This window comes from Lutjanus erythropterus, chromosome 10 (assembly GCF_056507025.1).
Source record: "Lutjanus erythropterus isolate fLutEry1 chromosome 10, fLutEry1.hap2, whole genome shotgun sequence".
In the NCBI taxonomy this organism is placed as follows: domain Eukaryota; kingdom Metazoa; phylum Chordata; class Actinopteri; order Lutjaniformes; family Lutjanidae; genus Lutjanus; species Lutjanus erythropterus.
The window spans coordinates 23403473-23427840 of NC_139326.1; the positions used below are offsets into that span (position 1 = coordinate 23403473).

The 24368-nt window shown below is 40.7% G+C and overlaps 1 protein-coding gene across 1 annotated transcript; it reads right to left on the bottom strand.

Annotated features, from left to right (window-relative positions):
• Positions 1 to 2303: 2303 nt before the first annotated feature.
• ndufaf2 (NADH:ubiquinone oxidoreductase complex assembly factor 2) lies at positions 2304 to 24350 on the bottom strand. Its single transcript, XM_084728715.1, has 4 exons — positions 24149 to 24350; positions 9118 to 9207; positions 6475 to 6515; positions 2304 to 2881 (listed from the first exon to the last, which is right to left on the bottom strand). Exons 1-4 carry the CDS (start codon positions 24261 to 24263, stop codon positions 2639 to 2641), a joined length of 489 nt encoding a protein of 162 aa, XP_084584841.1. The 5' UTR covers positions 24264 to 24350; the 3' UTR covers positions 2304 to 2638.
• Between the last annotated feature and the right edge of the window lie 18 nt (positions 24351 to 24368).

The window sequence follows — 24368 nt, forward strand, 5'->3', positions numbered from 1 at the left end:
TTTTAGAAACAAAAAAATGTATTTCAAACATTGTTTACAAAAAACAAAAACAAAGTAAAAGTGAATAATGGTTAATATTTTTCAATTGCAGTTGCAGCCATTTAATTTTCAAGGACCCAAATAATGACAAATCGGGTTCAGAAATGAAATACAGAATTTGGGGGGTTTCAAAACTCAAACATTCAAGTTTCTCTAAAGAAGAAATCTAAGTTGTCTCAACGAACGATTGCATGTTGATAAGACTTTTTAAAGTCTGTGTAAAGGAAATTTAGAGATTTTCTTCTAAACACAATATACATGTTTGACAGTAGTTGCTGATAACCCACTAAAAGATTAACATGTTAAAGAGAACTATGTAGCACTGAACTGTGAAGTTAGACTGTTTCTGTGTTGAGGATTTTCTGGGCAGACTGAAACCATGGCTTGATGATGCACTGGAGCCAAATGTCCCCTAACACCAATAAGCCAGAGTACATTAGCATTTACCATTGGTATAGTATATATACTTTTTTAATCTCTCAAATTTGGCTCAGTGGTTACAAACATGTTTCTGTGGTGTGACAAACAGAGAACAGATTTATTATTGCTTTACATTGACTTTAGGAGCTTAGTAAGGACAGTTGCCTTTAAAATATGAGTTTCCTCTACTTCTTTTTACAAGCTGTGTGTACAAGGTCCCAGTCCTAGTTAGGTAGTTTGTAAAAAAGACTACAGTATGAAGACAAATAAACATCCAACCAAGCCAGAAGAAAGATAAAAACATTTCCAAGGCACTGAATATCCCCCACATAACAGGAAGGTCAAACAGAAAAACAATCAACAGCTGTAAAAAACCAACCTGCTGCCATGGGTGCCATTAAATATTGACTAGAAGGGAATGAACCAGGATTGTTTTGGCCAGGTTTTATTGTTATGCAGACAATCAGTTTGTTTTATATACTGTATGTTGATCTTTTTTACAATTAGATTTGTGTTACATTGGTAGTCTTTTATTTATCAGTACTAAAAACTAATTACATCCACTGTGAGTCATTGTAAAATAAAACATTCAAAAGTCCTGTGGGATGGGTACTTTTTATAGGTACTATGATTTTAAGTACCTTTGAACATGTATAAAAACGGTTGAAACATATGATTCTGCTTTTCTGCATATTCCCTTTTCCTGTTCTTTCTCATGAAACTTTATTAATCCATGTGTTCAACATACTTGTCTTCTCTGTTAGAAAACCATACCAAGTACGGAGACCATGTTTTCAGCTGCAGGATCTAAGTTCATGCTGCTGTTTTAGCAAGGATCTAACCCTGCCGAACTTTCCTCAGCAGCTTTGTGACCAACATGCACTCTGACCTCAAGAGAAAAAATATGATCGATATGCCGCAACATTATTCATTCTTTAGACTTATGATTTACAAACACCAGACACCACCTCCATCATAAACAGAGACTTTAACACTGTATTTTATGTAATTACAGTTTCATGGCATCATCTTAAGGCCTCAGCTGATTTCAGAGTTCAATTTAAGAGTTTAGAGTGATCATATTTATATATTCTCACAGAATTAAACACTTTTACATATGTTCTTTAAACAAGTCATACTTTTTATCTTTCTGATGTCAAAAAAGGTTTTAAATTTCTTTGTTCTCAGTACTTGAGGTCTGTTCTTCTGACCAGCTTGAATTTTAAAATATTTAATATTTATCTTTCTATATTTTTTCCCTGTAATTAAAATAGTCACATTAGGAATTATTTCTCACCACATCTCTCAAACATGATACAGTGTGTTTTTTTAGGGATGCACAATGCGTTCTTATTCAGCTGATAACCAATAATGACCTGCTTCTCATGGTAAATACCAATAAGATAATCAATAGTTTCATTTTTTATATTTTAAAAAGTTCATATAACTTTAGTTAAGTTTAAGTTTATGCACAGCTGAAGGTAAAACAGGCTGAGATATAGTGAGCAAAGATGGATGATTTACTAGTCAACACTCTGACCAAATCAAATCTAACTGACGTTATTACAAAAATAAATAAATAAATAAGAATAGCTCTAACTCTTCAAATAGTCATTTATTTTTTCTAGTATAGTACACAAACATTCTTCACAAACATACTTTTTATTTTATGGAACATTTTGCTAAGGAATTCAAATGATACGCTTGTGACAATCTGTCAGATCAAATAGTATTAAAGCCAACATTTCTCAGCTAAACTTTGAGAATCAGAATAATACATACTTTCCCATCATTGTGCATCCCCAGTATTTCTAGTTGGTTTACTCAATGACTGTTGAAGTACAACCATTTCAGACTTTGCTTTATTAACAGACCTTTCAGCTACATTAAATCATCGTAGTCTCTTACTGTCAGCTTCCAGATGAGCGATGGCTGTTGCAGATATACAATATACACTGAGGGACTGGAAAAATAGAAACTCTTGTATAATCTGATAGAGTCCAATAAAACAGCCTTGAAATAAAAACTTCCTCTGTTGTTGACTTGGATTGCATTACACTGAAAGGTGATTCTAACATTAAATTTCTCAACTAAAAGTGAGTATCAGTTTCACATAGACAGTGTTAGCCGCAGTGCTTTTCTATTGGATTGTATTACATTGAACTGTAGATGTCTGCGCCTATTTCTTGGGACTGGGCATCCAGGAGCCGGGTTGGAACGTGTTTGCGGTGCTGGTGGGGTTTTCGCTGATCTCGTCCTTGCCGAACTTGGTGGCGGCTGCGTGGCCTGTGGCCAAAGTCCTTGCAGGGGTTGCTACCAGACCTTCCTCATACTCCTTGGCCTGTAAGGCCAGATCTTTCTCCTCCACCTCTTTGGCCTTCAGTTTGATCTGCTCCTTGTAAGACTCATTCTTCAGCAGCTCCTATAAAACACACAGGTGGATATACATAATTATTCAGGGTTTTAAAACCTTTTTAATGTAACAGTATGCTGTTTAATACCTTTTCCATGGTCATACCAGTCAAAGAGTAATGGAAAAGCAGTAGGAACAGTATTGCCTAGAATTATTTATTAACTGAATAAAATTATTGAGATTCAGATCACATCTGTCAGTACTTCCCATATATTTACAGCAATAATTCCTAGTAAACTAATGAATCCTTTAACATGACCTGGACCATAATAAGAGGCAGAAGAGTGATGGATGGATTAACCAATTAAAAACTGATGAATTAAAGTTAAACAGTGACTCCATCTGTGTTCTTTTCTGAGTTTTTCAAATGCAAACTCCTGAGCAGCTGTTGCCAAAAAGCGGTGACGTAGGGTAGGGCACTCCCCTCCCTCAACCTAGGGGGTTCATATAGAGTGACGCCATCACGCAGAAACGTCGGGTCATGAAGGAAAATGTTTTTAAGAAGCGCTTGGAGAAAATAGCATTTGGATTCTAAAACATACATACTTGGACCAAAGTTTGAATGTTCAGGTTGATACTTAAATGAATACTTTCCTTTTGTAAGTCCATGAGCTTCCTACCCAATGTGGCAAGTAGTGTTTGCTACACATTTGATAATCTAAGAAGTGAAAAAATAAGTTGTTTTGTCTGGATGAAAAGCACTATAATGTTTTTTTCTCAACCCATGTGTCATGTTATATTCAAGGGTTCATGATCTACAATGGAGTAAGTCAGAAAAGACAAAAACTTATTTCTTACTCTGTTTAGATCCCTCCTTGAACATAGCATGACTCATTGAAATTGGCTGAAAAATAAGCATTGTAGTGCTTTTTATCCAGAAAAAACGTTTACGTGTAAGTCATCACATCAGTCAGGCCTGTCAGTATGGCGGTGATGTTAACGTAACGCAGCAACGATTCGATGCGGCATCTATGCATCTCTGTATGACATGTCTGTGGTCTGTGGCGCCATATATAAGCATTGGGTTTTAGAGGCGGATATGGAGAAAGTCCTCTATTGATCTATAATTTTAAGTCATGATATCTATCGAATATACAGTTCTCTGGAAAATCATTAAAAAATACTGAATGAACTAATCAAAGAGGAATGTATGTATTTTTGGCTAATTCAAATATATCAAATATGTGGCCAATAAAGATTCTTCATCACATCAATGTAAAAATAACATAGAAATCAATAAAGCAGCTGCTCATTAACTGACAACATTTCCCACTATGGCCACCTACATATATTTAGGCAGAGATTCTTAACGTGTAAACTGGTGGTTACTAAGATGAACAGATTTAAAACAACTGGCAATGGGAATAAATGAAGTACAGAAATGTGATGACGAGCACCTCTAATACGGTTTTATTGAATTGGACAGGTGGCCTAAATGTCTTATGCCCGTAGTGTCTAGCAAATGAGGCAGTGAAGCTTGCCAAATAGCGTTTTATTTAGATTCTGTTTGCACTAGGAGTGAAACACTTTCTCTTGATAAGTGTGTCTGAGTTTATTCTGAAATGCACTTCAAATTAGCCCTTTTCTCTTGATTTCCCTTTGATACTTTGTTAAGGTGGGGTTACTTGCAGGTACTTGAGCTGATGTCAGTTCCATTGGTAGTCTGTGTTGAGATGGTGCAAATATTTTTCTCTCCATCTTGTGTTTCTATAAAATGAGAACTTCTGACTAAAGGGACAGTTACTGAGGTATAAACTGTACAGCAAAATCCTAGTCATATCTCCCACCTGGACTCATCTACCATTATCTGTGGTGTTGAAAATGTTGAGGTGGCAGCTTCCTGCAGATTTAAGAAAATAGAGTGTGACTAGAAGATTATTTACTGGAACCTCCAAACTATCCTGCAAAACTGATCCAGTGATACCTCCCCTCCTTAATCAGCTGCTCTGTTGTGTTTTAAAGACTGATAAAGACTGAACTGAACTGAGGTCTTGAATGAGCACTTAGATAATTATTTTCATATCTTTGGTACTTTTTCAGTCCTGTGAAGTGTTACTATTGTGTTGTTTTTAAACCTGTGATACTGAAAAAGTATCAATACCTTAATACTTTTGACAACTTTACTACCAATGTATAAACAGTACAGCAAAATCTCTGATGCTTTACAAATTTATTGTTATATCACCCACCACTACTGGACATCATCTAACACTGTCTGAGGTGTTGGAAATGTTGAGGTGGCAGTCTCCTGCAGATTTGAGAAAATGGAGTGTGACTACAAGATTCCTTACTGGAACTTTCAAACCGTCCTGCAAAACTGATCCAGCGATAACTCCCCCTCTGTAATCAGCTGCCTCTGTTTTCTTTTAGAGCGAGCCAAGCGCTCACTAGTCAAAAAGTAGAAGGGACACGAAGTTGCACTGGGCAGCTTCCAGGAACAAATGTGTGTATCTGTTGAGTATGAAGTAGGACATTTACTAGAAAAAGAACAAGCGTGTTCAGTTAACCTATATTGGTCCAATAAAGGCTGGTTAAAACTGTAGTGCTTGGAACGAGCTGGTAAACCAACATGACAGGAGGCGTGCACACGATGAACAACCAGTCCAGCTCATGGAAACAATTATAATCTGAACAAAGTCCACCAGTGAAAGAGTTAGCCACTTGAGCCACAGCTAGTGTGTCCAGTGATGTTAGCCTCTCCCTAGCCTGGGAAAGCAAAAAGGGAAGGCAGGACTGGGCATAATGCTGTTGTGTGCTGGCAGAAGTGAAGGACTGGAAAAGAGAGGGGAGAGCCGTGGCCAAAAAGCCCCGCTTTTGGGGGGGGGAGGGGGGACAAACATACTGAGCTGCTTTTCCAGCCTGTTAATGACAGGATTTAATCCAATCAATTTATGTCGGCTTGGACCGGGAAGAGAGGGAGCGTGACAAGGGGTAGGGTAATGTGCTGGGAGTGAAGCCTTGGCCACATCAACACTGTCCAGCTGTCGATGGCAGCTATTGGGCAGACGCAAGGCAGAAAATTGGAAGAGAATGTTCTGGCAGTAGAGGCAGGGGATGGCATTGGCCACTGGCAGGCAGAGAGGACAGAGAGATAGAAAGAGTGCCTGGGTATCGGCCTTCCAAGGGATTTCCTATAGACCCACATTTCGCTGGCCAAATAATTTCCAGCATTCTCACATTTAAAGAGCAATAAACCCAGAGAGAGGTACACGAGGGGAAAAACTGCACTCCTTCACCATTCCCATCTCCGAAACTGCCAGAAATAAAACACAAAAAAGCCGAGACGCAGGCTTTTTGCTGGGAAAAAAAGAAAGTAAACTAGGACATGGTGTCAGTGAGCCCCCTTGTTCAGAGCCTGTCTTTGCTCTCTCCGTCTCGCCATCAATGCACTTCAGCTGCTGTTTATTTTAACACCTGTCCCCCAAAGTTCCTGGATTCAGTTTGGAAACTGTAAGATAAAACAAATCAAAGCCTTTTCCTCTCCCATCTTTGCTGCTTCTTCTTTCCCTCCCTTGTAACCAGTCCCCCAGAGTCCAACCATCAGCACAGCGGGGAGGCTAGAGAGAGGAGAGGAGAGAGGAGAGGGGGGTGAGGAGACGTACCTCGACGGAGGGGGGCTCCTTCCGTCTGCCTCGGATCCAAGCTGGAGGAGTCGGAGAGAAGAGCAGGAGGGAGAAAAAAAAAAGAAGAGTGAGAACACCCACACAAACATACGCTGCACAAACAAAACCTGCAGTCATATTTAAAGGCTGCAGCAGCTATGGCATCACTGAGTTTCAGGGCACTACAGTACAGCAGCTCCATGCAACTACTGAGAAACCAAGACAGAAAATGTATTCAGAGTTATCAGCTTGTTTTGTTTCATTTCACTTAACAAACTATAGGGAAACATACAGAACAGCAAGTTATACACATGATAAAGTTAAAAAAAACATGAGAAATGTACTCCACTTTTTTCCAGCTCCAATACCTGAATTTGGATATCTGCAGATACTGATACTCTACCTTCATTATCATTATTATAATCATAATAATTATTATTACTATTATTAACACCCATTCTTAAGAATTGTGACAAATCATGTCATGTCATCACGTTTATTCTTTAAGGATTTATATATGTATGAAAGATGTAATTCATAAAATGCTTTGGTCTTTTTTAGTTTGTTTAATTTCTAAACTTTCTCTGTGACAGAAGACACCCTTGTTCCAGATAAGAATTCACAACTTCAAACAACTTAAAAACAAGTTAAAGGCTTTCAAAATCCTAAACTCACAATGCCTACTGATAACATAGGTGCAAAAACATGCTATTATAATCATCATTCTTTTAAAACTGATTTTTTATGGAAAATGTTGGCCCTCTACAGGTGTGTCCCAGTTTTCTGTCAAATCTGTCAGATCTTTTCAAAAACATGACTTAATCAGGCATAAAAAGGTTTAGATTTGAATCCGAATGACCCTTGTCTCAATTACTAGTTTAAAAAAGGCAGAAATACTGCTCAAGCATCTATTTTTTGATAAATTTGTTCAATAATATTGCTATCAGATGTGTCTCAAAAATAACATGTCAATTTTGTAGCCGTTCTGAATCAATAAAAATTATTGTTTCAAAATGTGCATTTTGATTAGCATTAAGAGGATTCTTAAATCATAAAATGGCTACTCACTATGACTATGGTGTGAAATTACTTAATGTAACATTCTGTCAACTCCATAAGACGTCAACTCCATCAGATTTGACATCTGGTGTAGTAGTAGCAGTAAGATTACATGAGGATGTAAGTGAACCTCAGTTTGGAAAGCTTGTGTAGTTTGTGTAATCTAACTTATGTAATGATGCCCTTCAACCACTGTGGTGTACTGTAGGATTCTGACTTATGGGCTAAGAGATAGACCTGATTTGCATAATTTCCCATGATTTATTGCTGAGTTTAAAGAGACGGTTCAGTTCCCAAAACCAAATATACATATTTTCCTGTCCTGTAGTGCTATTTATCCATCTATAGTGTTTTGATGTGAATTGCTAAGTTGTGGTGATATCGGCTGTAGAGATGTCTGTCTTCTCTACAATATAATGTAGCTAGATGGGACTATTCGTGTGGTGCTCAAAGCGCCAAAAATACATTGCAATGTCTCTTTCCAGAAATAATGGCCTGTTTACTCAAGATAATCCAAAGACCTTGTTCTTAGTAGTTTCATATAGGAACTATTTTCTTTCTGCAGTAGAATCTACTGTTGTTACACAATGAATGAGGTGGGTAGTAAATTTCTTTACTCCACCTCTACCTTTGCACATTAATTTGGCTCATGTTTTCCATGTATTGCATGCAAATGAAGAGCAGAGGCAAAAGTGGCACACGGCTCTCAGTTTGAACTGTTTAGTGAAGTTTTTACAAATAGAAAACAAATGGCAGTTGTGGAATCTAAATAAGAATGCATATCGATGTCACGAGTCTGATACGGGATGAACGCCATACATAAGTATCGGACCCCAATACCGATATTGGATCGGATTAGTCCCATTTCTAAAAAACCGTGATACTGCTTTAGATTAGGCAGAGCAGGGCCACTGAGTGCTGCTGTGTCTCAGAAGAGAAAGTGTGGATCCGCTCTGATCTTTGAATTTGAAAGCACACACTCTGTCATTCTCCATCAGTACCTCTGTCCTTCTTCCTCCTCCTGTGTCTGTCTGTCATCTCTCCCTCTTTTTTTTTCTCTTTTTAAGGAGCTCTATTTTGGCTGAGCTGGCTGCACAGCAGAGCAGGTTAACGGGAGCCAGAAAGAGAGAGAGAGAGAGATTTTCTAACTCTTCCTCTAGCTAGCGCAGGGATTCTGGGCCTCTTTTATCCCTTTCTTATTTGCATCCTGATGAAAATGCATGAGGGATGGGGCGAAGCAGGATGAGGGGTTTAAGGTGGATAAAGCCAGTCTGAGACAGAGGGAACAGTTTGTATCCAGTTGTAAGAAATTTGAAACACTATTTTATGGTACGGTTGTATAACACCAGCAGAAGGCGTCTTTGATAAACTCATGAATACGCTTGTCCCAACCCCCATCTCGCAGTATGATAAAAAAAAAAAGAAAATCAATGGATTAGCCTGGGCCCCAATAGATGCTGCCATGAATCTGTTATTCCATTTTATTTGTGCAGCACTTTGTGTACTCTGTTGGGGAGCTCTTTTGTTAAATTTGTCATTTATCCATGATAGTGAGAGTTAAAGTATGCTGCAGTCCAGACTTACCGTCCCACTCCATCGGTATGCTGCCTTCTATATATTCATATTCTGTAGGATTGGCTGCCACCACTATTCTCTTGGCACGGACGATCCTTCCTGGGAAACCAAAAAAAAAAAAAAGAAGAAGCGAGAGGGAGCATGAGTGAGATGGATATGCTCAACAATGATGCACACAAAACGCAAAGGAATACAAACAAACACAAAGAGGCACAGCAGACACAATGCTCTCTGTCTCCTGCTTGCACCGCAGACACACAGACACAGACAGACGCACAGACACACAAATACACAGAGGGATGACAGCACTGTGACAGGCCATGGATGATTACCTCGTGGCCCTCGGGCCCTTCTCCTCAGATCTCGCTGAGTGGCTCCAAATCTGGGCTAAGCCTTTATGCAAATCAGCCTCCCTTTAACCCAACCAACCACAGCCCCCCTCGCTGACAACCTCTTCCAATCACAGCGCTCCGGCTAACAATGCCCTCCAAAATCAACATCAAGCCGAGCAGGAGACAAAAGAGGTCAGATATCACAGAGAACAGGAGAGGCACGAGCTGCGTGGAATATTAAGTGCTCCTTTCCCTATCTGTATACAGCACGACGCTCGCTAGCAGCAAGGCCACCGCCAATTATTTTGGTCGAATCTGCTGATTAGACAAGTTTGGCTGGCACACAATGACATGGAGACAGAGGTAGAGGGGTGGAGGAGGAGGGGGTGGGGGTGGGTGTGGGGGGGGGGTTCGGAGAGATGTACAGAATGAGAGTGCAAGAGAATTAAAAAGAGCAGGTTGTGTCTTTGTGTGGTGCTACTGTGCTTCATACAGCACTCACTAATAACAAGTGCTGTGTTTCCATAGTTTCTCTTCACAGGTAGCCGGATGTCCATCCATCGCTCCCAACCCTCTGAGAAATGATGAGGCAAGGAAGGAGAAGGTAGAAGGAGGGAGAGGGAGAGAGAGAGTGATGATGCATGGCAAACATGGCTAGGAGGAGAGAAATGGATGGGCAAGGAAAACAACACGCTCCAAAACACAGACAATCTGTCAGGATTCCATCACCGTTTCTCCGCAGCTGACTGGACATGGACAAATGGAGGCGAGCACCTCCATGCGCACCGCAGACTGATGGCCTTAATGTTTACTTCAGCCATAACAGATAGCTATGGCACCGGGATGGATGAATGATGGCACTCAAAAGTAGCTAAGTGTGTGTATGGGAAGCTGTGTTGCTGCTGTGCTTGTGCCTTCTTAAAAAAAAAGTTTAGGTATCACTTTATAAATAAACATATTCATAAATGGTAAACTTTAGTTATTTTTTTACTGTTAACAAACATCCATGTTTATATTCTTATACACCATCATTAAGCAATTGTAAAGTTTCATAAATATTAGTTGCAACTTTCTAATGTTTATGTACTACAGTATTTATTAACTATTTTCAAAGTATTACAAACATCAGCTGCAACTTGATAATAACCATCCAAATAATGTTTATGAACTACACAGTATTTATTTTCATTTTCAAAGTATAATAAACATCAGTTACACCTTTTTAATGGCCATCTAAATAATGTCTATGCACTACATAGTATTTATTAAACATTTGCAAAGTATTATAAACATAGCTTTGGGTTAAAATAAGCACATTTGTTACGTAAGGTCACATGCGTAACATAATGTACATAAGTTATGTACGTAAATACATAAAGTATTATAATCATAAGTAGCAAATTAATGGTAACATCCAAATAATGTTTATAGATGTTAACAATATAATTATTAATCATTAACAAAGTGTTAATAAAATAATTAAATATCTGGTCCATTTCTTGATGTAATGAGTTTTTAAAGGTTTACACATCATTTGGAAATAATTACTTACTTACTTCAAGCAATAATATCTAACATTTCTGTATTAAAATGTCTAAACACATTATATATTCTGTTGAGTTGTGGACTTTATCCCAAATGTTTCCAACAATACTCAAACACAGAGATTTCCGTAATGTATTCAAGGTAATTATGCGTTTCCTGGTAATTGTTACTAGTTGTTATAACTAACAGGAAAAACACGGAATATGTGAGAAAGGAGGGAATCAGTGGAAATGACTAAAAATGACTAAGAAAGTAACACCTCACCTATTACTGTGAATTCTGCCTGAGTCATGTCAGATAGAGTTTTATCAAGATAACTCCCATGATTCCATGCCTCTTCACAATGTCATAAAACTAAAACTTTTGCCATTGAGAGACCCCTAGCAGCAGAATTTACATATTGTGCATTAAATATTGTTAACAGTAAAATAACTATGACTTAAAGTAAACTGTCAATTTACCATTTGTTAATGATGGTTATTAGAAAGTGTTACCAAAGTTTATCTATCCGATTTTAAACCAATTCCAATGAAGACAAAAAGAAAAAAAAAAAAAAAACAAAACAAACATTTTCCATGCATGTGCTGTTCTGTAATTATGCCTTATGAGGATGATTCCTTTCCATACTTTATCCAGCCTATATAGTAATCAGGTCAGCTAATTAGGCTAGTATTGCTTTGGTTCTGCTTTGGTTCCCACTAGATTGTCACTATAGGGCCTCACAGGCTCCAGCTCTGCAGCTTTACTTTTCTGATATCCAGGACCGACTATAAAAACACCGCATTTCTCTCACCTTATCTGCAAAGCCGGCCCGACCATGTGTAAAACACATTCTATGATCCTCACATTTGTTTACATATATGCCTTAAAATGTCTTCTGAGAAACCGTTTCCTAGAAAACCCCCGCGATACGATAGCAGAACAAAAACAACTGCCAGCAAACAAAAGACTGTGTTCTCTAGGCAATACTAACAAATACATTTAACAGGTATGCTAATTATAAACAGATCGTATCCATATTTGCATTGGGTGTGGGTGGCTGCTGACTGAAATGCTACAATCATGATACAGTCCCCACAAGCAATGTGCTTAGCTACAGCTAATGCCTAACTAATAAGCATAAAGAGAGGCACCCACTTTCTCTGTCTCTCTCTCTCTCTCTCTCTCTCTGCTAGGTTGCATCTCCCCCTCCACTCTCTGTCACACTCCAACATGGCTCTCCTCTTGTCTTGTTGCTTTTGCAGCATGACTAAACCCCTTCCACCACGGCTTTTATCCTTGGATTTGAATAACAAATACAGTATGTACATATATTTATGAAACACGACTGATCCTCCCACCACATACACATTGGGAGGAGGCTTGTCAGTCTGATTGGGGTGAATCTCGCTTTCTTGGTAATCTCTGATCTAGGACAACTGTGGAGAAAAAACACACACACACACAGGCCAAGGATATGTACCACTCTGAGGAAAAAAGTTCAAAAGAAACACACCACTCCGATAGGAAAAAAAATGTAATTACCTCTCAGGAGTCGCTATGAGAATTAGTAAAAACTAATGAGCAAGATTAAAAAAATGTAACAGCAACAAACTTACTTGTGGACTTTACTAAAGAATGTAATCACTACAGCATATAGCTCTAGTGTTCAAATAATCTAGCATAACAGAATTGGCCTGGAATATTATTTGCATAGTGATTTCTCATCTTAAGGGGTGGCCTGAAACTAATGATTACTGTCACTGCTAATTAAACTATAGATTTTCCTTTAACTTAGTTTTTCAGACCTATATGCACATATTTTTTCCACCTTATTGCAGAGAACATAAAGTCTCTCCTGTAGTGGAATGAAAATATTATTATATAATAAATGTTCAAATGCATAAATGTTCATTTCGGGCTATTATAATATTTCGTTGTAAAGCCTTTATCAGCTGATACCATCATGCATCCCTAGTAAGAACAAAAAAACAAAGACACACATCCGAGCATCTCTATATTCTCTGTAAATTTCATCAATTAACTTGTCGAAACTTGTTGAAATCCTGCTTTAGACAAAGAAAGCAACTTTGTTGTTAGTTAGTTAGTTAGTTAGTTAGTTAGTTAGTTAGTTAGTTAGTTAGTTGACACACATTCCTGATTAAAATTTTTGGTCATGCCCTTTCTGTGCCTGCATTCTGCTTTGTTTTGTGATTTGAACTGCTGCAACACTAGTTACAGTTTTTAAATATGACAATGTATAATTTATTACTTTTCTCCATTTTACATCATTCTAAAAAACTTACTTTGGGGGTTTTTTGACTGTTGATCAGATGAAATAAGCAGTAAAAAGTTAAGAATTTTTAAAAACCTTTTTAAGACCATTATGAATGCAAGATAAAGCCTATTTCACATACATGCTGCAAAAAGTGCATGCATGGCTACTGGTTCAATATGGGTTTTATTTTGTAGTTCTTACAGCATGATCAATACTTTTTTTTTTTTTTTCAAAAAAACATTTTGATTGTTGGACTTCTTAAAGACCTGAAGAAACCCTGTAAAAGTATTAATTTTCCAATTACATGAAATGGAGGAATTCCATAATAATAATTTTTTTGTTTAAGTAAATGTTTTGTATATTTACTTGTGAATAATAGTGACCAGTTGATTATCAATACAGACACTACTAGAGGTCAACGTTCTGCAAATGCCAACAGTTTGTAAAACATCCTCAGTCGACTTCTGGTCACTACTTCATTTTTTTAGTGGTTGACTAAGATATACACTTAAGTTATGCCTCTTAGTTAGTTACATATACTCTACATACAGTCTATACATATAGTCTGTACTTATACTGACACCTGACAGTCATCAAACTGGGTGTGAGCTCTCTTACTGCTGCACAGTTCAGACCTGCTGCACCCTCCTCCCCCCACAGACAGAGGGAGAGAGAGAGAGATGTATGAAAGGTGTTAGGAGCTCTCGATCTCAGCGGGGCCCTTGTGACAGGTCTGCCTTCTCATCACTCACTAGGGGAAACCTACTTACCAGTCAAATACACACATACACACACACACACACAGGCTAGAGAGCAGGCAGATTAACCTGAGGGACAGGAGCGAGGACGCTGCCTCTTACCGTGAAGGACAAACGCAGCACTGCGTTGGAGAGGGGGAGGGGCCAGCGGCAGGAGGAATGAAATCCCACCTCATAAATATTCATGAGCCATCTCACCTGTCTGAGCGCGACTCATCTGTGAGCCTAGCTGTGGAACCAGAGGGGGAGGGGAGAGGATGGGGAGGAAGGGAGGAGACAGGGAGGCAGGATGGGTGAGGGGTTGCCGTGGCAGCCAGATCCGGAGCCAATCAAACAGCAGGTACGCCCATCCTTCCCGTTCGTTAGAATAAGACGTGATGCGCTCGGAGGGCTGCTCTTTGAACCCTGAACACACCCCGCTAAACTCCATCACCTGCTTCAACACACACACACTCACACACTCTCACACACACAAAACCCCCAACTTCACACATCAGCTCCCAGGTGAGTACTGCTGGGGGCGACCTGAGAGGTTTTTCACCTCCACAATGTCATTCCGGGTGTCTTGGGCTGTCTCTCTCACTGTGTGCACTCTGTCTTTGATTACATACGCAAGATGTCAGGGGAGCACACTCCAATTGGAAACATCCGGGTATGGAGAGCCCTAGAAACTCAGATAAGGCAAAACAGAATGAGCTATCTGCATCTGACTCCGACTAATGGACTTATGTTTGGCGGTACGATGGTATATACCATGCGGTGGTAGAAATGTGTCCACCAGTGGAGATTTGGCAATGCTGTTTCCCCTGTGGGAGCTATTCTCACGCGAATCCAGCTGCCTCATGCGGTAACATAAATTGAGCAGCAGGTTTCAGACATATTCAATGGGATGCCACATTGACTGCTTCGTCCTGTTGCTGCAATACGTCTATGTCGCCACCATATTGGACCAGGCAACCCTTGGATATCAACACAACTTTTTGGAATTGTTTGAGAAATGTAAAGGTTTTGGTGCTTTTTATCCCATTTACATGTATTTCGTTCGCATGCTAGTCATGCCCTGTCCAATATGGTGATGATGTTGACATACAATCTAAAAGGCCGATGTGGCATCTATGTTTTAGGGTTGGTTAAAGTCTACCAGACTGGCATATGACAATGTCCACACTGAAACACTGCAATGGACAATGATATCATTGCTGGGTTTAAAAGGGTCTTCGTCCACATGTCCATAACTTAAGAATGCATTACAAGAAAACAACAGCTTTTCTCTTTGTTTTTGCTCCCACATGTCAAAAACAGAACTTATGCAACAACTATGGTAACTCTGAGGGGACACACTGCCTCAAACACAGAAGAAACGTTCAAAGAAAACAAGGAGGAGGAGAGTGTAATTTTACAGAACAGAGAGGCATCCCGACCAGACTGGTATTTATTTGCACTTATGAACCTTAAAACCTGTGACACTTGAAATCCTTGTTCTTACATGTAGCCTTCCATTTTGACTCAGCTTTACTGTTTTTGGGTATTTTGTTTGGAGCTCAAGTGTTGTCTAATGTGAAGCAGTTGTTTTTGTTCGGCCCAGTTGCCCATAGCCAACAATGCTTTTTGCACCCAGTGTGTAAATTGCCTATGTGGCTATTTACACCCACACTGGCAGAGGCAAACCATGATCTTTTCCTAAACCTAATGTTTTAAGTAGTTTTGTTGCCTAAACTCAACCAAAGAAAACCGAAAATAATAATAAAAAGAATAAAAAAAGACTAGAGTTATTACCGATTTTGAGGTCTTACGGCTTAAACTCTTGCCAGTAGACTTTGTCGCTCTTTATGGGTAAACTAGGTTTAGTTTAGTTTAGTATTTGTGTATAGCCAAGTAGCTGCTGTGTGCCTATTCGCACCTGGGCACAAATAGACACTGTGTTTTAACTTTTGTTTATTGAACAGTTACTGTATCGTTATATTCCATTACTGTGTCACAAAATTACATATACCATGATAGATTTAGAGATAGATTTTGCGCACCCCTAGTGCATCTCCTCATGTGAACTGATGTCTATCCTGAGAAACAATTCATTCGCTTGTCTCTGTTCGGACTAAACAACATGCAACAACATTCAAATCCAGTTCACCCTTTCAACCGACAGCATCTTTCTCAGTCTTCATGGTGGCGCGAAGTAAAACACAGACTTTAAGGCCTGACACTGTGGTGTAACAAAAAGCCTGTCCTGAAGCAGCGAGGCCCATCAGTCTGGGTTGAGCCTAGTTTATTCCTCTCCAGCTGAGCGGCGTGCTGGAGAGGGATGTGGGACCAGTACGTGCATGGTAATGGACAGCTTTATGAAGATGGAGTGATCCGATAAGCATCAGTGATACAAGGACAACCAGGTATACCAATACTGACACCCCCTCTCCCTCTGTCTCTCCAATCCCTTTCCCTGGAAAAAAAAATGGAGGGGATGTGTGATGCCTGTAACCATGGTTACCCATTAGCCCTGAGCCTAGTGACGCGGGATGAGGTTTAGAGGGAAAAGGCCAGCCGTTGTTTTGCATCAGTTCTGGTGAGAGGAGGAGCTTCGGCGTAAAGTAGGCCTGCTCCTGCTGCTGCTGTTCATCTTTTCTTTTTTTTTTTTTATATTCAGCCCTCATTCTGTTTGTCCCTGTTGCTGTCGATCCCGCTGAGGCTTGAGCGACTCATGGCAGAACAGAGGAGAATAATTCATATAAAAGTAATAACATGCTGAAAAGAATTCTCTGATTTCCCCTGTGTGTTACTTTTAACCAAGCGTAGGCGTACTTGAGGGTGGAAGGGATACTTTAGCCCCTTCCACTTAAGACCACCCATCCTCTTCAAGTCTCTTCCCTGCCCGATGGGTTATAGAAAAAGGACCGTGGTGAGCCAGGAAGTCAGCGTCCTTTGTGAGGCTGTGGAGCGGTGTGTGCAGAGGACACCCCTCCTTCCTCTCCCGGCTCCTCTGAGGCCCCATGCGTGTGATGTCCATACACCAAGCTGTCCACCCCTTTCTATTCACCTCCATCACTCTCATCCAACCCCCTTCCTTTTCCTCCCGTTGCACCTTCAGTCCCCCCACTCTCTCTCTCCATTAACCTACCTCCACCTTCTATCTCTCCCCCTCTATCTGTCTGCCTGTTCCACCCACTCATTTCACCCTCTTTCTGTCAGAAGCCCTCCTTTCACTTTCACTCTCTCCATTCTTCCCCCCACTCTATAATTTCACCCCATATGTCAGCATCCCCCTTGTTCTTTGTCACTCACTTTCTATACCCCACCTTCTTTTTCCACCCTCTGCGAGTCTCCCTCCTCGGCCTTATCTCTCCACCCGTACTCTTCCTAGCCTTATTTCTCTCTGCCTGTCTGCTTTATTAAAATATTCTGAATTGAATAAGCAGCGGCAGGCTCCAGGAGATGTCTCCTTGTGTGTCGGTCTGTCTGTCAGTCTTTCTGGCTGAGTTTCTGACAGACAAGGAGCCCCGAGGTGTCAAAACATCTCGCTGGCCATCTGACCAGAGAAAGACTTGAATGCATTGGACAGTGAATCACATGTGCGCCAAATGGAGAAATGTATTTGATTAATCATTCTGTAAGTGATTGCTTGGCAAACAGAGAATCAGTTTGCAGGATGTACAATTAATCACATTCATGTAAAATCTGCAGGTTGTGAGACAGGTCTACTGTAGATGAACAGTGTTTAAAGGGATAGTTGGGATTATTTGAAGTGGGGTTGTATGAGGTGCTTATCAATAGTCACTGTATTAACTACCACATAGATTAGGGATGTGTGCAATTATTCGACTAAATGATTAAACGTCCCCACTCTCGCTAGTCGGCACCAGAAATACTAGTAGTTTAAACTATTTATCAGTGTTTCATTCATGCATGATGCCAGTTATCTGTTGTCTCTAAGATTTTATACAGCCGCCCGCCACTAGTCAGGGCTGCGGAACCATCAGACAGAAGCCCCTCTCGGTCGACTGGTCTAAATTAAATTTTGCATTTAAATGACAGGGAAATTAGTCGCCAGGAACATCCCTAGTATAGATGGTGGTCAACAGGCCCTCAGACAGGAGAGGCAGAGAGGGGCACCAGTGTGGAAGCTAAGCAATGAACTGCTGTAGACAGCGACAGCAACAGAATGTATTTTAGCCACTTAAAAAAGGTCCACCTAAAAAAAGACATCAACCAGTAATTCATATTTGTCCTCTGTGGGGGGACATGACACTGAGGCCTTTAATTCAAACACCATGCACATAGTTTGAGTCCTAATGTCCTCTATAAAGCACATCCTGGGCTTTCCAGTGGTGTTACACACATTGTTTAGGTCTTTATATAGATTTATTTATTATGAGAATCTTAACTGTATTATATTGAGATTTTAATGGGACAGCAGGACTTCTTCTCATTTTCAACTGTTTTCCATACTTCAAGAACAAGAGCAGTGAGTGAGGCAGAATAGATTTTGATCTGGCTGCAACAAACAGTAGGATCCAGCACAGGTCCCGACCATCAGGCCTCTGGGAGACCTGCAAATGATAGGCTGCAGTATGCATTCATTCAAAAAAGGTGCAGGAAAGAATGATGCAGTGGGAAGTTGTTTGCAAAGTGTGTTAAGTGCAAAATGTGTCTTAAAGACCAAGAACTGCTTCCAATCATGGCATATAAGAATGTTCCTGTCATGTTTTCTAACTGATCTCCACAGTCAAGGTTTACCCTTTAAGCAGTTTTGGAGGCATTAAAACATTAAAATTGGTGTACCTCTGCTTCTCCAAATTAGGGGCCTGCCAACCAGCATCTACTGTAATACACTGACTTTGATAAGTGCCTCACACAACTCCACATCAAATACTCCAAACTATCCCTTTAATAGGCCTGCAAATGCATAAACTACTGATGCTGGAGCTGGGCCCATCCGTAATGTTCTACCATAAGAAATAAATGTGCCTGTTTCTCATTTTCAGCATCTATCTTTTCAAATGCCTTTTTAATGAAGTAGTTAAGCCACTCCATGATGTTCCACTACATACACATACAAATACACACTTGGCAACCGGTATACAACAAGATGAGTTAAACCCACTTGGTTTTCCTATAACGATTAAACAACCTTCATTTAAACCCCATGCACTGCAAAGCCGCTGATCAATTAACATGATTTAGTGTAGCGGCTCTGGACATCGCCGCTCCATGGTAAACACTCAGTGTCCTACTGTAGGATAGACCTTCCTTCATCACACCCTGGGGATGACTTGTGGCAGAATAAACAGCCATTTGGACCCTCGTCTCTCTCCGCTGTGACTCTTTCCATGGAAATATGCGGCTTGAATCAACGCTCTGATGACACACAGCCATCTGTTGTTGTGTTAAGTGTGTTTGGGCATGAAGTGGAGAGAAAACACACAATCGCAGATTTTTTTTTCCCCTTTTTTTTAAAAAAAATACAAAGCAGATACAATTGCGCGTGCACACACACACAAACATATAGTGTGTAGTTGCTGTGCCACACAAACACAGATGCACACACTGGTACAACAATGCACACACACACACCTCCTCCCTCAGTCCCCAGAGTCACCCATCCTGAAATAGCAGAACTGAGGCCTTTTCAGTTTTTCACTTCATAGAACAGAGCTGGGGAATCAAATAAATAATAGACAAAGAGAGAGGGATAGTGATAGGACGACAAGTCAATGCATCTTTTCTCTGCAACAGTGTGGCACACCTCTGAAGAACCTCTGAATCCCTTCCATTCTCCGAACAGTGGAGAGGACCAATAGATTAAAACTGCATGGCACACACTGCTAAAATGAATAGCGCTAAAAATACATCCTTTTCACTGAGACATGAAAGGAAACTGCCTTTCCCCTGTCCAGTATTGAGCAGCCATTGATTCCAAGACAAAGGCTACACCTCCTCAAAGAGGTAAGAAAAATAGCAATCATACAGGCAATTATTTTCAAATGTGCCTGCAGCGGCCGATAATGTCAGCGCGCCTCTCTTCCTAAATAAAGGGAGGGAAGGCAGGCGTCAAAGCTGCGGGCCCACTGCTCAAGACGAATGAGCCCATCCGCAGAATGCTCCGCTTTCATCTGGGCAGCATGACATGGCGCCCCATGCAGCGTGAGGCAGAGCCGGGCCTGGGGGACAGACGCATACAGAAAGAGAAGAAGAATATAGATTCTCTATTGAGCTCTATGGAGCCAACACCAAGGCAAAGACCTTCTAAAGACCAGTGGCCAGATTGCCAGTGGCTTTTCTCTTGTAGCCAACAATCACTGGGGCTCCACCGCCTATAGCACAGTTCTCTCTATGGGGGCAGCAGCACACAGTAGGCCTCTTTAGCTGGACCTTTTCTAAAGACAGAGACAGAGGCAGACATTCTCCCTCTCTAGGCGTGTACTTCAGACTCGGGCCTTTTTCATTTTGATGTGCAGCAGCATCTGAGGAGGAGAGGGGGGGATGGAAAGCTCTCTGCTGGGTCTAGCCCTCCACTCTGCTGAACTACTCTAATGTTGTGAATAGAAATCTTCACTGGACCGGCTTCAAAGGAGGAGAATCAAGAGGCAGCGATGAAGGGGAGGGCCGAGGGAAGGAAGGACTAACTGGAGGCGAATAAAGAGGTCAACAAGGAGAAATCTGGGCAGTAGTTGAGACCAGATAGGACAGATCCCTTTTATTTTTCCGTCTTAGCAGCCATTAGCGTTCTCATACACGCAGCCTACCACACACAGAATTGCTTACGCCCCAGTTTTCTAAAGTTAACAGATTGAGAGAGGTAGAAAATGGGAGCAGCAAAGCATGGATAAAGGTAGAGAGGGATTGACTGAACACAAGGGATGGACAAATGAATACGAGAAGTAGGCAGAGCTGAGAGAGAGGAAGAGGAGAGAGAAGAGAGACTCCTCCTCACCTACTTCAACCACTACTCATGTGCTGCAGTGGAAAGCCCTGCGGTCCATGCCTTAAGGCCCTGAGCCCACGCTTGGCCTATCAGTTTAAGATCAAAAAGAGCTCGCTTTAGCAAGACATATGGACTGAATAATGCATCTGCTTTATTTCCACAAGGCTGGACGGGCTGAGTGGCAGAAAAAAAGAGGCAAATGTGCATGCCGTGTATTTCTATTTGTTTGTTATGAATGTATATATGAGTTTGTGCTGGCTTTTATGGGCATGCTTGTTCGGAACCAGTTTTTCTACAGGCCAACTAGCCTCTCCGCAGTGTCAGTCATTGTGATTGGATAGTGAATGCGGTAGCCTGTAGCGTGCTAGAAAATGGGCTTCTGTGATGTCTCATTTGAATAGTCTGACAGCCAGGGGTGGAGGAGCAGCCTTGTAATGAATTATAAATACGAGGTGGGCGCAAGTTTCCCCGCAAACTGCTGAGAAAAGGTGAAGCGCAAAGTCAAGTTCAGTGAGAGAGAAACCAGGCTTGCAACCTGCCAGAGGTCTGTCCCTCTCCAACAAAGCAAAAAAAAGAAACAAAACAGTTTGGTTTACACTCTGAGAAAAGTACCACTGAATGTATGCAATACATTCGCCGCCTCTAGCTGTCTAAGAAAGACTTTGTCTCCCTCTCTTGGTGCCACATTATACAACTTAGATAAAGACAAACATGTGTAGGTGGGATACAATTATTCCCAGATTATTGCTGTGTAGTGCAGCTCCAAGATTAGACAAAAAACAAGACAATATCACAAGGTGCAATCCTTTGTTACTAACAGGCCAAGTCCATGGATGGTTAACCAGCAGTATCATGTCTGGAGCAGACAGAGGTCACGCTCTTGGACCGGTGACCCCTGACCCACAGCCTATAGTATGGATAAGACCCCTGCTGATGATGATTTATGGTGGTAAAGGGAGGGGAAAGTGGGATTTCTAGCCTGGATTCTGCTAACGAGTTGAACTAGGAAAACAGGATTTATGTGCACTTGGTGCATCACTGTTTCCCCAAAACAAGTTCATGTGCAGGTATGGCTATGACACATAATCACTGGAAATTTCCACAATTTGTTTTTGTTGTCATCTGGTAAAAGCGACAGTCCATGATGTCAGTATCTCCCTCTTGCAAACACCTTACTAAGAACAAGTGTGTTGTGTTTCTCAAATTGAAGGACCGATGTGTAGGTTTTAAGCTTGCAGACCGCAAACACATCCTCTGGTGCTGCAATCATGGGTTCTTCAGATGGTCCCACTTCCCGAGTTAGGAAGTCGTTCTGCTGTCTTTAGTGTGTTAATGAGCTTTAAGTTGTAATGTGGAAACAACATGCATGCTGCACCAGTACATCCTATTAAACCACAAAAATATTGTTTTACCAGAGTCATTATCAGGATTGATGCCTGGACCCGACAGATACTGGATTTGGAAGTCAATGCTGATACATATATTGGGTAGTAAAAAATTCAGATATTGATATATTGGCCAATATTCTTAAAACACAAGCATATAATCTACAGAATACAGAATATATATATGAACACACATTTTTGTGAGTGGTGGTAAACGTGCTTAACACTTATGATAAAGACATGTAATGGAGGCAGAATATTTTACAGTTTAACAATAAACTTGATTGTCCAAAATTATATCAATGCATTGAAACAGAAAACTTTCACCAGTATTTTAATAATTATAACTATAAATTTAAAAAACAAAAATATAGCATATACTAAATACATGCATATACTGAACCAGAACTAAGAATAAATTAAGAATGCTGCCTATAAAGCTAAAAAATAAAAGCAATATGCATTATGCAATTTAAAGGTTTTCATATAGGTGCATATTGGACAACATGTGCCGATACTGATATAGCTGATTGGCTAATATCAGGCTAATAATATTGGTCAACCGATATTTCATCTGCCATGTTCATGTGTGAATGACAAAAACTTGGCAAGTCGCATACAAAAACTTTCGCTGACTTTCTGAGATGTTCCAACTTGAGGGGGTGTTCATGTGAATTTTCCCAGTCAGGAAAATATTCCTGTGATTTTTCCAACACTTTATGAATACAGCATTACTCTCCCCTTCCAAGCATGTCAGAGGTCGAATCTAGAGTCAGTGTTTGGTTTGGTGAAAGCTGGTGGCCTACATGGAAGAGGGCCTGTGTCTTCTGCAAAAATAAACAGCTCATTCTATGGTACCAAAAACAACATTTCTTATTCTCAGGTGAATATACTGTAATGAAGCATAGTTATGGAAATTATATTCCATTTCTACCATATTCTGCCAATAAATCCAAGAAAGGCCTGTGCGCCAGGGGGCCACCAAACCGTCTTTCCCTTTCAGCTGAGATGAGTCATCATAATGGACTCACCATCTTCCTGTCCTAGACACACTTCTTTATAAGACACTCTATGAGAAAGACAGCTGGAGGAGGACTCACAGAAAGCCTGTGCATTGAGCTCTGCAAGGCCAACAAGCATGTCCTTGGCCTTCTAACAGTCAGAGATGGTGTGAAAGACATCATTGGCGTCCCACCATGGATTAGCCTGATGACACAGTTCTGCTGCTTGGCCTGAGCAGTACATACTGTAGCGCTGCCATGTCTCAGTAGGGATATATGACCTCCTTCTGAATCCTCATCACAGACAAATTTCATCTGCAACGGTGGAGGATTCTTTCCACTTCCAATACCAGTGACAATGGAGCTGCCATCATTCGTGACCCCGAAAGTCAGTTAAATCCTAACTGCAGTGAGCTGCATTAAATACACACTGAGAAATATTATCCAAACCAGCAAAAGAGAAAGTTCTTATTGAAGCGGTTACTCCATCTAGTGGCGAGCTGTAAATACTACAAGAGTGAAAGAGTACAGAGAAAGTCATGTCCACAGCAACATGTTAGGAGACACAATATAAAATACACAGTTCGAATATGTATAAACGTGTTGTGCATTGTGCAGAGCCCGGCTATAAAAAACACACTGGGAAAGAAAAGATTTGCCACGATGAAATCAAACCACAGTCTGTCAAACAGTCAAACCACAGTCGTGTACAGAGGAAGACTACATTAAGTTTAAACGTTGCTTTTTGAAGCTGTCTTCACTAGTCTGCAGGGATTAAGCTGACAGTGAAAACGAATTCACGACTGGCTGCTTTTAGCAAGCTAATTTTAGCAAGGCTTAACTCACCTGTCCATGTCTTCTGTTCTGGGATAAAGTAATATTTATTCCCCAGATGATCTGTCCCGACATGATCGCGTACTAATCCAAACGTACGCCGTAAAACGCCAGCAATCCTGCTCATCTTTACGGGATAATAACCCGAGGGTTTGGGGTTGTGTTTTGTGTCCCCTGTTAGCTGTCTGCCCTCTCACTGGGTTGTTTATGCAAGTGCTCACGACCTCGGAAG